This window comes from Temnothorax americanus, unplaced genomic scaffold, assembly GCF_048541705.1.
Source record: "Temnothorax americanus isolate GAGA-0224 unplaced genomic scaffold, ASM4854170v1 Scaffold32, whole genome shotgun sequence".
NCBI classification, from domain to species: Eukaryota; Metazoa; Arthropoda; class Insecta; order Hymenoptera; family Formicidae; genus Temnothorax; species Temnothorax americanus.
The window spans coordinates 580,355-599,466 of NW_027509464.1; the positions used below are offsets into that span (position 1 = coordinate 580,355).

Below are 19,112 nucleotides of genomic sequence, written 5' to 3' on the forward strand. Positions count from 1 at the left end.
AATTTTTGCTTAAAATTTTAAATCTTAAATAAATATATGACGAAATATTTCATCGAAATATATTAGAATTTTATTTTGCAAATTTGAATTAGTATAAGATACATAATAAATTAAATTTTTGACATTTTATTACGTAGATCAATTCATATACTTAAATCAAAGTAATAAATATATTAGAAACACAACAGAAACAAAAAGTGTAACAAAGTAATGATTTTTGAAATATAAAATTTTTATTAAATTTTATTAAAGAAATATTTTTATGACATTTTTTTATAGATAAAAGAGATAAGTATAAGTAAGCAATTATGTTAGATGTTATAAAATATATATATATCTGTAGATAGAGAAAATATATATCTGTAGATACGGAAAATTATGAATTAGTTAGGATGTATGTTATTTATACCCATTTATTTCTTCCCATATATTTATCCAAGATTAAATATTACATATATATAAATCGATGCGAGGAAACAATATCGTATATGTAGATATATTTAGAATTTTAATATTTTATGCATAAATACAAACACGAATAAAAAGGGTAAGACATATTTTGGTCTTATTATGCAATTTTATAGAAAACGTGATTAATTATTCAAATTTATTTTAACAAAGCATCGATTTTACCTTAATTTTTTGTAGCCTATCCATCTATTTTTTATTGAAAAATTGGCTTTATACCAGTCAAAAAGTAATATATGACGTGAGATCTTTAATATTCTACCGCGGCGAGAGAAACGCTGAAACTTTTTAAATTTATTTTGGAATTGATTGTATAGTACAATTATATATTCAATTTTACGGTAAAATATATGAATATATTATATTACAAATAGTTTTTTAGTAGAAAATGAAAAATATAAGAAGATATATTTATATCGATATGTAAGTTTATAAAGAAATTTGCGTATTATTAAATTATAAAACTCAATTATTGATTAATTATTAATAATATTTAATTATAATATCAATTGTGCGGGAAGTTTCTTTTTTCGGATCTCACGTCAATTTATTCTGTATATCTTAATTGATATATTTTATTCAAAATGCGTACCGCATGACCAACATGCATGCACAATTACGTATTTTCGCGGTCGGTTTTTACATCGAGAAATTTTTGTTATTTATTTTTTAAATTTGTTTGCATTATAAATTTCAATTTTTCGCGGAATATAACGCGAAGTAAAATTGTTTTTATAGTTGATTACAATTCCAAATTAAAAGAACGGGTCACAAAGAAACGATCAATCCGTATTCTTACATATGTAATGGAATTAGTAATAGAAATATATTTTATCAATGTTGTGCAGTCAATTTTTATGAATCAATGTTCTTTTGCATATTAACTTCTCGGTGTGCATTTTTTTACACAATCGATGCTCGCACATAATTCGAACCGAACGTATATATTGTTATCTGTTGGTCATGGTAATGATCCGACAATCGAAGGAATTTTTCTCCTTATTAATTTGGTCGAAATACGACCGGATTGCACGTGGCCAGGAGTGACAAAGGTAAGTCCGATCTGGCCCGAAGAAAGAAGATTGCATTTGATAAGGTAAGTGGTCAATATTGACCACAATGGTGAAATGAATAAGGTAACATACAAAATTTGACATATCTTTTTATTTGCCCAAAGTAGGGCTATTTTTTCTATAATATTTTTTCGCATATGCGAGATTGAAAAACTCAAATTAAATCCCAATCGCGCGCGTATTTACACAACCCTCAATTCTACATTTTCCACATCTTAAGTGATCGTGTCACTTTACACGTGTCACAGGTATCCCATCAAGCACCTTATAAATTGAGTCGCGGTCTTGATTAAAAATTTATATATTAGTTTGTAATACGGGTAGGTAGGAAAATGGATAGGTAGGACTGTAGGACTATAGATCGGAATACGGGCCGGTAGGTAGGAATTCGGGAAGGTAGGGATTTTTTCAGGTAGGTAGGAATTTGAGTAGGCAGGAACAAGGGGATATAATTCGATAATTGAAAAGACAAAATAAGATATTGTATACGAGGGTCGGTACGAAAGTAATGCCTCCTCATTTTTTTCTCTCGAATCTAGCGCCATAGAAAATTTTGCGTTTCGCTGATTGTGAGTTATTACTTGAAGTCTCTAGTTCCACTATGTTAAGTGGTGTTGTGATCAGTTACGTTAGGTATTCAAGTTACGATATTCAACCACCGCGCCCTTGTCTGTGACGCATATTTGAAACACACACCAGTTCGAACTGCTCGTGTGACACACTCACGTAAATGATCACAACATCACTCAACATAATGCAACTAGAAACTTCAAGTAGACTCAAAGTAACAACTCACAAAGCGAAACACAAAATTTTCTATAGCGCCAGATTCAAAAGAAGAAAATTCCTAGAGGCATTATTTTCGTACCGACCCTTGTACATAATTTTATTGTATATTATATTTTCAATTTTGTAATGTAACTTTTTTATAATGTATATATTGTAAAATAAATTGTAAAAGAAATAAAAGAAATAATAAAAATGTAAAAAAAACTGTTGTAAATAAAAGAGGACCGTCAATCGAAATCGGCGGGGGTGGTGGAGGGCCTCTATGTAGGTTGACCTGTTTCTATCAGATAAAATCAGATAGAAATTTATTTTAAAAACTATGGGAAGAGTAGAAAAAAGGAGAATTAATCAAAGTAATTAATATAAACAGTTTATTACTAAAATTTATATATTCTGTAAAAAAATACAAATGGTGGCGAATAAATATATTGCTCTTTTATGAATATACAATATAAATAAATAATTTGCGTAACATGTCTGCAATTTAATAAACATAAATAATAAATGAACAATAAATAAAATAATTTTTACATCTATTAGATAAATTCTTATTTTTAAAATAAATTAAGAATAACATACACTTTCCAAAATATAATTTTTAAAATTAAATAAATTAAATAAGTTAAATATTCTACGTTAAATATATTAATATTTTTTTTAATTAACAAATATATTAATTTTTTTCTTATTTAATATAAAACAATACTCGGAAAATACTTAAAGAATCCGTTTCTCTTTATAATTTTGGTTCTCATCAATATTTTTCCACATAAAATCCACTTTTTATGATTTTTTTGCATGTTTTTTAAATATTTTTTTTAAATTAATAACGTATATTTTCTGGTACTATCATGTATGTACAGCAAGTAAGTAAAAAATATGTAATTATCAAGAACTACAACAAAAGGTATATCTCTTATTGTTAACTTGTTGCAATATAACCTTTGACCTTACATTTATTTTTAAGCTTCTCAATCACTCTACTGATTGTCCGGATTTGTTGGAACGTATCTATTTTAACATCCCTACTAGAGAATTAAGACAGTACTCCATCTTCCATCTCGGGTATCACCGTACTTTGTATAGCGCAAATTCTTGTGTAAATAGGCTAATAATATCTGCAAGTAATTTTTCCAATAGGATTGACTTTTTTGGTGGCTTTGTATCAGCCTTTAAACAACAACTTTCTCGTTTACTCTTGTAACCTGAATGTTCTCCATATTATGTTGTAAAATTTTAATTTAATTTTATTGTTTTTTTTTCTTTTCTCTTTGTACGCTAAAGGGTTATTACTCGTTAATAAAGTTTATTATTATTATTATTATTAATATGATTGTCTCAAAGTCTGTATAATCTTCATAGAAACTGAATAGGTCATAGATGTCTACTGTAATTTAACGATTTAAATCTGTATAATCTCTGCGATCTTCTTGGATGATTGTTTTTTAAGACTGTCACGTTTGCTGTGTCCAAAGTCTGCCGCCTGATCTAGACACGCGTTTAACACCGCGTTCATGATAGAGAAGACACCAGGTAGCTTTACCATATAAGAGAACAGGAACTTCTGTAGCGCGTACAGTATTTTCTCCGATAGACTAAAGCAATTATATAGGTGAGGCATGCTGAATCCGAATATACTACAGAGTTTGAGCAAAAGAACTTTATAATAAATTATATTAACGATATAATTTACGCCCTCGTAAAGACACGTAGTCATGTGCTCCCATTCTGGTGTCACCGTGTGGAAATTCGGTTTCACCCAGTGCTCGATGAAGTCTTTAGTTCGCTGACGCACTTCTTTCAGACTGCCGCGACACAAGTTGTACTGATCTTTGATTCCTAGCAAATAGCCTAATCCACGCCAGAGGTGACAGAAAGCTTCTAGATCTTCATCGCTGGCGTTGTGTATTCCGAACTGCTCCGGATAAAGCACTATCAGACCCATGCAGGCAAACTGCGTGCCCGACATATCGCCCTGATTCAGACCTCTCGTTTTCGTCATTGTGTAAGGACATTGCTGATTCTTCGCCATCGGACACGCGTTTGCGAAATCTCTTTTGATCTTCCCCAGCATAGGACACCACGCATTTTGAATTTTGCTTTCCCGATCGATCGCCTCGAAGTTTTTTTTGCACAATTTCTGCCTTATGACACTGTGTAACTTTCGCACTCTCTGGATGTCGCGATAAGCTGGCGTTCCTTTGTACCAAGGATCGCTTGTGTACCAGTTTCTGAAGGTCCTGATTGTCCCGAGGTATCGTTCGAAAGCACGATATGGAGTATTTGACTTTTGACTGAGGATCAGCGGTTTCAGTCCGTCAAAGAAGCTAAATATCTGCATCAGCCCCATCAGGTTGCTTATTGCGATTGCGCTGAAATAACGCTGGGCAAAGCGCTGTCCGCGATAAAATTTATCCATGATCAGCCAATCCGGCTTCGCATTTGTTTCTCGTCTACAGTCTCCATTTTCAAAAATCGCCGGCAAAACATATCTCAAAGATTCGGGTATATTTGGAAAGTATTTGCTGATATTGTTTATAAGGTGACCGTACTGCTTCTTGATTGTCCACCGATCGAAGTCCTCCGGTAACTTGCTGTTGTTGAGTTCTTGCTTGCATTTTATTACGAATTTTTTGCGCTCGTTGGCGAAATTGTCCAATAAATTATTCGATTCGTCAGAACTGTCGAAAGAAGAATCAAAGCCACTCGAGAAACCGCTATCTATGTTTTTCTTGAGGTTTACTTTGAGAAAAGCGTCATTTATCGCATTATCATTCAATAATTTATCTTCAGAATCACTTTCACTGCTCGTGATTATCAATGTAGGCGGTTGCAACTTTAGTGATTTCGACATACTTGAAGTGTATTTCGGATCCATTCAAAATTTAAATATCGTAGTCCGAATGTTACTGCTGAATCTGTAAAAAAGAAAAAGAAACTTGTTTAAAATAAAACAATACAGCTACATATATAATTTTTCAGAATTATTAAATTAGTAAAAAAGAACACGTTAAAAAGGCTATTTATTTTTGCTAGGACGTATAAATAACCATAATAATATAATAAATAAAAGGAAATCGCTCGTATGTCTTAATACAATAGGAATAAAGGCCAATAATCGAGCAAAACAGTAGATGTCGAATTGTAAGTTCATTTTATCTCATACTACAATATATGACAGGACATTTCGAGCACACAGTGTCTTTTTCAGCCGACGAAAATTATATATAGTTACATAAAGTCGCGCAATAAATAAAGAGTATAATAAAATGTAAAAAGAATAGTTATTTGTGTAACAAGTGTGGGAAGATGGAAATGACAAGTGACAGACGTCGTTAGATTAACATCGAAGGTTAGACTTAGCAATAATAAAGAGTTTAATAATAAATAGTTTAGATATGTTGGCGAGTTCGCTGAGAATGCTGTAATATTACTTATCCAGAAACTCTGTGTTCTTGTTCGAATTGATGCCATTTTTTGGTTCTTTAATGTGTGTAACATTTCCGAGATGAGTCTTTTATGAAAGTTAGGTTCCGTGTCTAAGATTTTGACGTTGTTTTAATCCCTTTCTAAAAAAAGGCATGTTAAAATGATACTCGCATCTCTCGAAGTCTTCTCGAAAGTCTCGAATTGCTTTGTTGGCTCTTTTCCGCGATGCTGATTGATTCTGTTGCTGCGCTAACTTCGTGAGCGGCTGTCATAGCATATTTTGACAGTTGTGTGTAATATTAAAGCTAAATAGCGCGCGCGAAGCGCGCGTCTGTGATGTCTAGTCTAATCAAAGGAATGGTTAAATTCTTTGATATGTTCGGAAATGACAGAGTGTCTGGAAGGATCCATTTTTATATTATTTTTATGTTCGTGTATTCTAGTTTTGACCTCTTCGTTTGTCCCACATAGGAATCTACGGTTTTGCTCGATTATTGGCCTTTATTTCTATTGTAATAATAATATAATATTTATATAAATATATATGTATATGCAAAGTTTTTGTTATTTAAAAATTTTTTTTATCCAATGCATTCTTTCTCGATCTGATAACTCTTTCTTATTCGTAATATATAAAGGAAATAAATTTGAAATAAATAAAATCGGGAATTACAAAACCAGTAAAATCTAATGTAAACGTATCAACAGAACAGTAATCAATTAACTGCTGAAAAAATGGTCTATGTAACATGTTGCATCAGAGATTACATAATCTACTTATATGTAAAAGAAAGACCTTAAGGAGGTTCGATGGCTACAACAAATGCAGAGAGTTTCATGAAATTTTAATATGTTGTTCTGGAATGCAAAATAGAATTATGTGAATTTTTTAGGAATTTTTCACCGTCCCGTTTTGAAAAAAATCTACTCCAAAAACTTAAAAAGTACAATTTTTGGATTAGATTTTTTTCAAAACGGGACGGTAAAAAATTCCCAAAAAATTCACATAATTCTATTTTGCATTCCAAAACAACATATTAAAATTTCATGGAACTGGCTGCATTTTTAACGTAAGTTTTTATGGGAAATGATATATTGCATATACCTTCAAAATGAAATAAGTGCAAGAAAAAATGCAAATGATAAAGAAAGAAAAATATGCACATGTAACTTAATAATTTACAAATAAATGAGCGAAAGAAAGGAAAAGGTTACCACATTTCGTAGAAAAATTAATTATTAAAGCATAAATTGCTTGATTTTTCGTCTGCTAGACTGCCACGGTCGTGAACGACGTGAACAGCAGCACGCATTATACGCACGCGGCGACCAATCAGAGCAATCCCTTTCATTCCCACTACTTCAAACGCTAGTGCGCTGTTTCCAGAACCCCCGCGTCCCACTACTCTCTCCGATGAAGCCTTCGAACCTCCTTAAACGGGCAATAAGAGCACAAGCGTGTCGTTAAAACGCTAGCGTTTTGCCCGTTTAAGGTCTTTCTTTTACATTATAGAGCCTTACTTAGTTACTACTTATATGTACTTCAATCTTTAGTTTTCCCATACTTTTCTTACTCACTACTTTATTACGTCGCAGTTTTTATTAATTGTAGGAAAATGAGCGTAATATAAATGAGATATAAATGTTTTAAAAAATTTATAAATGTGCGCTTGCGCGGATTTTTGTCTTTAAATAACCATTTTGTCACGATAATATTCTTAAGAACATTTATTATAAATATTTTATTGTAACGATCTGAAATATTATGTGATCGACAATATTTTATTGGCATAGATACATGAAAAATATTTAACGATACGTGATTTTAACTCGTTTCAATTAATTTTTAAATTATAATATATCTTAGACATCATTTCGCGCGCGCGCGCGCGCGCGCGCGCGCGCGCGTGTGTGTGTGTGTGTGTGTGTGTGTGTGTGTGTGTGTTCAGATGTATATATTACATAAAAAAAATATTACATAAAAATTTTAGTTTTTCGGCCTTCACATGAGACCGTCGTATTTTTCCGACCCGCCACGAATTTTATATAATTGACGCACAATGATCCATCATTGTTATAACTTGAAAAGGACCCAAATTAGTGGTCGAAACGTCGTTGTGATATACTAATAAAACTTGCCAGTCAGGCCGTTTAACTATACCAAATTATTATTTCATCACTGGCGAATAATTCTTATTAAATATATTACATAAAGAAAAGAAATGTAGAAGATAACATTAAAATCTTAACAAATCCAGAGAAACTTGAGAATAACCTAGATGTTACCACGCGAACTTTACGTTTACTAAACAACATTATGTAATCACATGCAACATTACACATGGTGGAAGCAGTTAAAACAGATTTATACATGGTTAAAACAGATATTGTAAATTTAACAAATTATTTTTTAATTATGAATTCGTTGATCAACGTGATGATTGATCTTTTAATCAATCTATTTATAAGTTCTGAATTGATAAATAGCGCAAATAATGTTTTATATAATTTTTTATATTTAATTAATAAAAATTAAATATTATAATTAATTAGTTAAATACATGAATACATATCTGAAATAGTTGAAATTCAACTATTGTATTTGCAGATAATAACCTAGTTGTATTTAATAACCAATTGTACATATAAGTAAGTTGCAAAAAGCCAATGAATAGTTAATAATTATGTTACAGACGTTAGTGTTAATAGATTTTCAAGCATCAATTTTTTACAATTGGTCAAATTGCAATAGATACAATTACTACTAAATTACTACAATACGATACGATTACTCCAAATTACTACTAAAATAGCTAATATATATATGCAAGTAATTTTTTAAATATTTAAAATAATTTATTAAATAAACTTGTCAAAATAAATTTACGATATGTATAAAATAAAAAATTTTCTACTCACACTTTAAAGCAAACTTCGGGACGTTAGTTGTTAAGACTTCTTGATTCGATTCTTATTTCACTTAAACGATATTGAAAAACGTGTAAATTTTACGCTGTCTGTGAATTAATTGAAGTACGGTTTCGACTGGCAGCCAATTTATAAGAGTCTCCCCTTCTATCGCGGAAACAAAAGCTTACATGAGTTAATTGAGATAAGGGAAATTGACCACCAGCACTGTCGTCACTTACTTACGCGTAATTAGGATATGTTATTCTTATTAACGCGATAATTAAGTTATAAAATTGTAAACATCCCAAGTAGCAGAATGACATATATTAATAACGTCTTAATGACGTCTTTAAACGTCATTTTGCTACTTAGGATGTATTTTCGCAGATTAAATTAAATTACATCAAAGATGGAAGAATTAATGGAAGCAAGTTAAAGAAAATTCACTTTAAAAAAATAATTTAATAAAAACTTGATTTTTATGTTAAACAGATTAGGTGAAACAAGATTAGAACATATAATACTGATTGATAGAAATAAATCTACTATATTATCAGATTCACAAGAGCATGTCTTAAATAATTTTTATTTCATCTATAGTTTACACATTTCTGTAAACGAAATAATGTAGGACACTATTGAGAAAGAAGATTGGAATTACTGAAGGTGTTTTTATTATAATGACATATATTATGTAAAAGTAAATTATATAAAATGCATTATCGATGTTACTGACTTTTTATACGCATTGTTGATAAAACATGCATAAGAAACATGAAAAAACATTTGTAGATAAGCCAAAAAATATGATAAATAACTTTTGCAGATTAACATTTTTGTTATATTTAGAAGCAATTTATATTAAATAAAAACTTATTACTAAAGTACGCATTAAAATTTATCTAACAATTAAAATTTATTACTGTTATATTATACACGCTCGCGAAATCTAATTTTTGTTAATAATGCTTACTTAATAATTGTAATAAATTAAATAATGGATTTATATAGAAAACGTATAGCATTATGCAATAAACTTGAATTAATTAATTATTACAACTTTTATTGTATGCTGTCAGTAATTAATAATGCTGATTATTATTCATTAATTTATTCTATGTATTAAATTAATTGACTTACATTTGCATTGCTTTATTATCGGGATTATTTAATTGGTATAATTATTTAAATTAGCGCAACACTTTATTCATTTCATGCACTTTCATTCAAGTGCAATTTATTTCGTAATCTTTTGCGTATAACTGCTTTCTGTTATCATACGAGTATACTCTCTGGCTTCGTTTTATTTTGTAAACATTGATAACATTATCTGATTGCTGCTTTTGAAAGGACACATGTGTAGCGAATTACTCTAACGTTATTTGTGTAAGATCAACAATTATGCAATCATAAAAAAATAGTAATTTAGGCATTTGAATGTAATTGGTAAAATGTATAGATCTGCAATACATACAGATATTATATGCAGATAATATATCAAGAGACGCGGTAGCATCTTACGCCAAGTTCACGTGCAGCGATTAGATAAAATATATGTTGAATAAGGTTTTGTAATAATATTGTAAATAAAGAGCGCTCGTGTGTGGATCATGGATACATAAAGTCAAGAAATAATTTGTATACTTATATGAAGAACTTATTACAAACATTACATAATTACGCGCGTATTATAGTTTCATGTATTTAAATGTATGGAGAGATATATATGCTTATATGTATATGTATACATTTTAATTTTATATCTATTGTATTTTGAGTCGCGATAAAGCATCATGTTTTTTTCTTTTTTTCAAGAGTTAATCGCGATAACTAGTTTTAGATTAAAAAGAAATTATAAAAATAAAGGTTTACAAATGTAAAGTTTAATTGAGATAAATGAATTATATTACACATGTACACATAAGTGCATTACATGATGTTACTTGACGTTGACATTATGCTTATTAAATATATAATTGGGGTAATGCGTGGCTACGTCAATTGTTGGAGGATCCTAGCGATTTAAACCTTCGATTCTCCTTATACATGCCTCGGTTTATAAAAGATTGAGAGTTAATAAAATATGAGTAAAAGAAAGTATGAGATAAATTATAATCTGGGAACATGGACGTACGTATATATGAACGGAACGTAAAGTACTCCTTTTTGAACGAGGAAAGTGAAATTTGAGGAATGAGGGGAAAATCCATTGAGACTATCTCGAATGATCAGATTTTGCGTACACGATATATCAATTTTAATGTTGATATAACGTGATTTTAACTGAAACATTGCTGCGATTTGAGATTACGTATTTTGTAATTAAAAGTAATGGAAAAGTGAATATAAAATAAACTATACTCCGTGTAATTATCATCGCTATCTTGAATGATCATGATTCTACTTTTTTCTCAGCTTCAATTCCGCGGAAGTATGCTCAGATATTTCTACGTCCATGCTCGGTAACAATAAACTAATACATACATACATATTAATTGCACAATACATTAATATAAAATTATGAAAAATTAGAAGTCATAAAACTGTAAATACGTAAATAATTTTTTATAATAACTGTAATTGTGCGAGAAGGCCAAAAGTATGAGAAGAATCGTCAAATGCGTCGACCCACTTTTGAATGATCTCGATGGCTCAAGGATAAAAAAGATTAAATCACGAGTCACGCATTAACGGGAAACGTATGACATTGACACAAAAATTTATTATTCGATCGTGCGTGTGCACTCGTTTACTACAGTTTTCAATTTTGCACATAAACTTCCAGCAAAATAGATGTGGTATCTCATAATAAGAGACTTTTCTCTAATAATTAATGTGAACATTTCAGCGTATTAATCGTTGCTTAATTATGTGCAATATGTAAAAGAAACAACATGATTAATGTGTGATTCATACATTTCATTCGTCTTGATTTTTCATAACGCAGTACATCGCAACACTGTTCGCATAACAAACGATAAATTAGAGTAACACATAAATTCTTCGCTGAAATGTAAATAGATTGTCCCTGAATAAAAGAAAACAACAAAAAGCTATCGTTTGTTATGCGAACAGTGTTGCGATGTATTACGTTATGAATTAAGATCAATTGAGATGTATGAATCACACATTAACCATGTTGTTTCTTTTGCATATTGCACATAATTAAGCAACGATTAATACGCGGACACTTTCACATTAATTATTACACTGTCTACAACAAAAAAAGGGCACAAGAACGAACCTTGCGGCATTCGATAGTTTTTTTTGACACAGAAAACGATCCCATTTACCAAATTGCTCTATCACGTCATAATTTTGAGATATTTGCAGTTAAAGTTGAAAAAATGGGCTATTTTAGTGTATTTTGCCATATTATAACTACGATATGTGACGTCTCGGAGAAGTTTAATCGCAATCAAAATTAAGTATGTTGTTAGGACTTTCAGCCCTTAAAAGGAATTTTTTGTGTCGCTTAGGCCCAGTTCAACAGTGGCCAGTTAGCTTAACTAGTAGTTAACTCTCACTCTCTGTCTCTTTTTAACTCAAAGGTTAGATAGAGACGGAGAGTGAGAGTTAACTACTAGTTAAGCTAACTGGCCACTGTTGAACTGGGCCTTATAGTTAAAAAAATATTGATGATTAACGTAGAGTCTATTGCGTCAGAGTTGCGACTTAGCGCACTATAGCCCCAGACACAATGCGAGGCGATAGCGATAGCGATAGCGATAGCGATAGCGACAAGATTGCCGACAAAGGTACAGCACTGATACACGGCTTCCGATATGTTGAAAATTTTGTCGCTGTCGCTATTGCTATCGCTATCGCCTCGCATTGTGGAAAGCTATACCTTTGTCGGCAATTTTGTCGCTGTCGCTATCGCTTTCGCTATCGCCTATTGTGAAAGGGGCTTTAAGGGGCTTTAGAGTCTTAATTTTCGACGAGACCGAGATCATTTTGTTACGATTTTTTTGTGCGAAGATATCAAGAAACACGATAGTGTCTCGCGTCAAGTGTACTGTACGCGCAACAAGACATAGTTTGTTTTCTATTGTTGCACTGGCTGCTATAGTTCGAGAAGTGTACATACTATAGTACATTGAACCGTGAGAAACGTAGGTACATACGAGATTCTCATGTTTTAATGTATGTATACAGTTCTTGAACTAATACAGCCAGTTCACCGATAAAAACAAACCTCGTTTATTTATACACGATACGACGAGTTGAGAAATCCTTAGATTATTGGATTTCAATATAACGGCTGAACCGATAAAATCGTGTTTCTTAACTCTGGTTATTATTTTGATATTCCTTAACTCTGGTTTTGAAGTGTCTCTTAATTAAGACCAAAGTTAAGGAACATTGAAATGATATTAAAAAACACGAAAGCAATCACTTGGTTGTGGGCAAATATAGATTATCATATGGGCACGATTTTAATTGGCCTATACCTGAAATTTTACACAAGGAGAAACATACAAGGAGAAGAGAGATAAGAAATGTTTTTGTAGAAATGTTTTTTTAACTAAAAATCACGATAATAGCTAGTAGCAATTTAACAAAAGATTGAGAATTTAAATGTGATGTATGATAGAGTCATAAGATATATTGACATAAAAGTTTTGTCTCTTATGTTATGTTTTTCTTTATATCCTTCCGACGACTCACACTTTTTAGTTTATCTTTCAAAAGCTGGTAATTAGCTTTCAAGCTGGTTGGATGTGTTTTTTTCGGTGCTCTATACATTAAAAAAAAAAGCATGACTACAGTTTGCTCTCACTTTTATGTAAATTGTATTGTATTTTTTACCTATTGACGTCCAACACGACAATGTGCAATTCTTACATCATGTTCGTTCATATACAGGGTTATTGCTGCAACGAACGTTTTACCATCCATGACTTACTTGTTTATTGTCAATCGACTTTTCGAAAATTTTTATATAACATTATAGAAGAATTGTGTTATATATCAGGTATATATATCAAGTGCATTAAAAAAAATTACAATTATATTACTGGTATCGTCGTTCAACTTAATCGTTACGTTTGCCAGTAAAAATTTTAGTCTCCGATTTACATTTTCTATTTAATTTTTGGCTTACATTCTAAATTCATTTTTTTTCGCATGATGGGTATTTTTTTCGAAAGTCACAAAATGCGCCAGTAATCAATATAATGTCTTACACAATTAAGACAATAAATTTATTAACATGTTTTTATAATTGTTGTACTTGCATTGCTTAAATCATAATGAACTTTGGAATAACACGCCAATAATTAATAGTAAAATAATTCTACTATTAATAGAGAATGATTGTAACAATTTTAGTATATTTTTATATTATTTTGAAAAGTGGATTTATGATATATTTTCGTCACTGAAATATTTCTATACGCATCCACATCGCAGAATCAAAAGAGTATCCAAAAGAATTATAATACATAACATGTACAATTATTATCTATCTATAATCCTGCGAACACAATCTAAAAGGAGATTCGCTTTTTTATATAATACGTCATTATTCGTATTGTAATTCTATTCACACTTGGCAGATGGAAATGGCATAACAGTTTGGAGTTGGTCCAAAGTTGCGCTTCTTATTCATTATAGTAACGATGACACAGCCCCCCTTGTGAGATAAGTATATAAAAATATTTGTTTCTTTGCTGTATCGTTAATTATATCATCAAAAGATAACGATTATTAATTATTGTTTTAATTACTGCGAAAGATTGGCTGACATAAGAGCTATCGTACATAAACTAAGGAAGTTTATACGATCGTTGTCATACAGACCGCTGTCATACATATTAGTCATTACATTAACAATAATAATATAATAATTATATAATGTAATAATAAAAAGTATAATAAGTATAATAATAAAATTACAATTATGATTATAATTATAATGATAATATAACAGCAGTAATAAAGTATTAATAACAGTATCAATAGGAGCGGTAATTTAGGCGAACAATAATGATAACATTAACGAGATAATGATAGATGATAGTAATCTTATTAATAACAACAGCAATCGGTAAAGGTTGAAGGTAATATCAATTCTTCTTATGAAGAAGAATAAATAGCGATGAAGATATTCGTCAATATTTTCGTCGAAAATCTTGCATGAAAATCTTCCAACCAAATATACCAATAACTCTTTAGGATTAGCGATACTAGGTGGGCCAAGTGTTGAATAAATATCCTATATTACAGTAGATTTTTGTAATATATCATATATATGACACATGTATATGATACATCAAGAAAGTCTATATAAATACACATGTATATATATATATATATATATATATTATATATGATTACATATTATATATCTTTATAATATAAACATTAATCGCTTGTATCTTTTTCTGTGGGACGAAGAATGTAATAGTATCGATGTCAATTTGCTAAAATTACATATCTTTTAGCTCGACTGATGAACTCGCATATTACAATATCCGAGAGATAAAACTTGTAGCTCGCGCTACCTACGCGCGAGTACTTTTCGACTCGAAGTACTATGACGAAGATCAGTCAATAGACACATTCTCTCCCTCTCTTTCACGCAATATTATTTAACGTTTGACAGCGGTCCGGACGCGATCACGGGCAGGCCGTTCGCTTCCGTTTCCGATCATCGTTACTTGTCGCGTAAAGCGCTGTTAAATCGTTCGTTCCGGACGAACCTATCCACATATAATCGTGTACGGGAATCAGAGAGAATATTGAGAGAGTGCCGGGCAACACACAGGCGCGAGAGTTCACGAGTCCTGTCTTTTACTTTATTTGTCACTTTCATGCTTTTCGTGCGTTCACGCCTGCTTGGGATGCGCGACCGGCGCGGTCGGCTCCGAGCGGAAACACGACAGAAGGAAACCGGTGTACATGAGGAAGAGGATGGTAATAGCAATCAGCATGTACATATAGATGTTGAGTTCCGGCTGCCGATATCTGTTCTTGCGTAACCACTCGAGAACGTCCATCTCTTTGTGCATATCACCTGTAATTAAAATCAAACAGCACTGAAGAAAAACGATCCTTAATAATAAGCCATTCTTTTTAAATATGTCTTTTACATTTATACGCCGCAAAGTTTCTTACCTCTATAGATACTAGGGAAACGTTTACGAAAATAAACAATCGCGGGAAGCTTGGTAACTCCCCATTTTCTAGCGTATCTGGGATCTGCCATTTTGACAAATGTAATATCCAGATTGTCAGTTTCGTCGTCGATTTCTTCCAGTTTTTCGTTCACCTCCTCGCATTCGTGACTGTCATGTTCATCTAGAAACAATAGATAAACGAGAGTCGACATTGTCAAATATAATAGCCTCACACAATTTGTATTTTCGTAATTTATATTTGCTCACAGAAGAAGACTGCGAGAAACTCGTTCTCGTCCAACAATTTGTCTAGCATTTTCCTGTTAACTTCCTCTATTTCATTCTTAATCTCAAACACATCTTGAGAAGTGAGCCATTGTAGGATTTTATCTTCCTGCATGAGATCACCGTCGTATACGAGCGGCATTTTCTTTCGGAAGTACACGAGGGATGGAACATTGAGAATGCCATACTTTTCAGCAGCTTCTGAACTGGAGATCTTAACGAAGTCGATACCGAAGAGATCGGCTTCGCCATCAATTTTCTCTAGTGCTTCCATAATTTCATCACATTCCGGACAATCTTCGTCATCTAGAAAATATATGTACGTGTGTATGTTTCAGTATCAAAACAGCTATCTTACTAATTTTCCTTGAATTGCGGATTTTTGAATTGATTTCGAGAATCTCTATTTTTTCTTCATTAAAAAAAGAAAACAAAGCTTTACAGAAATGAATAGACGATAAAATTATATTTTTAATTATAAATTTTACTTTGATAAAGTTTTAATTAGTTTCAAATTTTACTTTGACAGAATTTTAATTATATACAAAAATATATAAGGTTGAAAAATGTAAAATTACGATATAACCTTTTTCAATATTTTTGAAAATTGATTCAAGTTCGAAAACCTTTAGTTGAAAAGAAGTTGTGCTTAGTGAGGAATATTCTACATAAAAAGTTTAACATCGCAAGATCGATTATTCGTAACATACAAAAGAAGACGGCTAGGAAAGGAGATTCGTCGAGAAGTCTCTCTAGCATTCTGTCGTTGACGGACTCTATCTCATCGGCCAGTTCTCGATTCTCATCGTCAATTAGCCACTCGAGGACGGATTCTTCGTTTTGGAGATCCCCTACGCATGCAACATTTTAAAATTCTTGATCCTTATTCGTTACGAGAACAAGAATATTTAGATATAGTCAAGAATAATAAGTATATTAGGATATAAGGTAGTGGAACCTTCAAAGAGAAGAGGATTGCCGTTTCGGAAATAAACTAGAGCCGGGAACGTCTTGATCGAATATCGTTTTGCCAGCTGCGGATCTTGAATTTTCACCATATGAATCCCAAATACGTCACATTCGTCATCGATTTTTTCCAAGCCTTCCAGAATCTCGTCGCATATATGACAATTTTGCTTGGCTACAAAGATATCGATGTTACATTCATATACTGGAATAAATCACAGTACATCTTGATCTTCGATAGTAATTAACTTACTAAAATAAACCGCTAAGTATTGAGTTTCCTCGACAGACGTTTCTAGCATCATTCGTGTGACCAGTTCAATCCGATCTTCCGTTCTTTGAGTAATCAGCCATTGTAACACTTCTTCTTCCACAGAGAGATCGCCTATAGACAAATAATTGTGAATAAAATCGCTATCGGGGAAGCTAATTGCCAAAACTGCAAACCTTCGAACACGTTCGGTACTTGATTCTCGAAGTAGACTAATACTGGTAAATCAGTCACTCCATAATCCTCAGCAACTTTGAAATCCTGCAAAAATGAAGGATGTTTTTATGTAGATGAAAAGAATAGCGACAATTAAAAGAAAAATTATTTATAAAATATTTATATTAATTTTATATTCTCAAATATTTTACATTTTCATATTTGTACTTTTTGATGTAAAAAAGTTAGTTATATATTTATTTTGTTAAAATATTATTTTTAAAAGTTATACAAACCTAAGTCAAAAGATCTTAATTTCTTAAATTTTAAATTAAATTTTTTTGAAGAAACGAAAGGTTATATAAGAAATTTTTATTTTACATTTTCAATTCTTTTACAAAACACAAAACCTCATTTCTGGTTATGTTATTAATAATAAACCAACTTACTTAACATAAAAAATAATAAAATATAAAAAAGAACGAAAAAGTGATTCTGATACATCGCACTGATGTTTCCACTTACTTGTGTTTTTACAAATTTGATGCCGTGTCTATCACAATCGTCATCAATGTTCTCCAATTCCTCGAGTATCGCCACACATTGCGCGCAATCGTCAGGATCTGAAGAGAGATTCTATTATTATCGAATCTTTATTGCGAATTCGCGGTCTCTAATCTGCTTAATCTACTAATAATACCTAATCTATTTAAAGTATAGAGAGGCGAGATACTATATAGATAACGGAATATTGCACATCGATATCGTTGATGTAAAAGATCTACTCGATACGAGGAAGGAATCTGCTAAATACAAGGCAAATACACGTAATAAAGTGTGAGTAATACTGCGACAAGAATCGATCATCTACGATCTATACGTGATGTTTGAACTCTCAACGATATTAGAGCATCTGTCTCATCGACGAAATAAGCGAGAGAGAATTTTGCATGCTCATCGGGATCTGTAGGTCACTACTGCTTGGCTGCTTGTGTTCTGTTCTCATATGTCGCATGCTTTGCTCTCGTGCACGTGCACCTGTGTAACTGTGTAATTGTACATAGACTATAGAGAATATATCAGAGAGAAAGAAAGAAAAAGAAAGAGAGAGAGGAATACATCGTTTCTTTGGAGAAAGCATCCTACAAATGTTTGGCCTGATGGAAAGTGGCAGTTCTACGTCCACAATTGTTTTTATTAGCTATAAAATAAATATAATTTTGGGAACACTGATGGGGTTAAAAAGAGAGAACCGAAGTACATTCCGGTATTATAATTAAACATATAAAAGATTTATATATATTTTTAAATATTCTGTCAGTATATTCAAGGTACACAAATGTGTCCATCATCAGTGTTCTCTCTCTCTCTCTTTTATATTTTTATCTTTTCTACGAAAAAAGCGCATGCACTATACGCTGACACGCATTATTTCTTAAAACTTTTCCGGATTCCGGCAAAGCTCGCGTATATTGCGTAGCGATAAATCGCACGTGATTGTACACGGAGAAAAAAGTTTGCCTGCTCAGTAAATTTTATACGAATATCATCAATTATTATACGAAAAGCAAAAGGATTTAATGTTAAACACTAATGTAAAGAATGCTAACGGAGTTTGATTACAATGATAAAATTTGTTAT

The 19,112-nt window shown here is 31.6% G+C and overlaps 2 protein-coding genes across 4 annotated transcripts in view; both read right to left on the reverse strand.

Annotated features, from left to right (window-relative positions):
- Positions 1–3,084: 3,084 nt before the first annotated feature.
- On the reverse strand, positions 3,085–9,086 carry LOC143901121 (uncharacterized). The gene is made up of 2 exons (XM_077413100.1): positions 8,679–9,086; positions 3,085–5,248 (listed from the first exon to the last, which is right to left on the reverse strand). The coding sequence occupies exon 2, from the start codon at positions 5,206–5,208 to the stop codon at positions 3,733–3,735; it is 1,476 nt and encodes a 491-aa protein (XP_077269226.1). The 5' UTR covers positions 5,209–5,248; positions 8,679–9,086; the 3' UTR covers positions 3,085–3,732.
- Positions 9,087–13,799: 4,713 nt separating this feature from the next.
- Hlk (hulk) overlaps positions 13,800–19,112 on the reverse strand; it is a 34,894-nt gene continuing 29,581 nt past the window's right edge. For all 3 annotated transcript variants that reach the window (XM_077413317.1, XM_077413314.1, XM_077413316.1), the window contains 8 exons: positions 17,997–18,094; positions 17,492–17,576; positions 17,298–17,429; positions 17,037–17,219; positions 16,789–16,929; positions 16,061–16,384; positions 15,792–15,974; positions 13,800–15,690 (listed from right to left, as the gene is read on the reverse strand). In XM_077413317.1, coding sequence (XP_077269443.1) covers positions 15,503–15,690; positions 15,792–15,974; positions 16,061–16,384; positions 16,789–16,929; positions 17,037–17,219; positions 17,298–17,429; positions 17,492–17,576; positions 17,997–18,094 — 1,334 coding nt within the window. In that variant the 3' untranslated portion in view covers positions 13,800–15,502. The remainder of the gene's footprint in view (positions 15,691–15,791; positions 15,975–16,060; positions 16,385–16,788; positions 16,930–17,036; positions 17,220–17,297; positions 17,430–17,491; positions 17,577–17,996; positions 18,095–19,112) is intronic.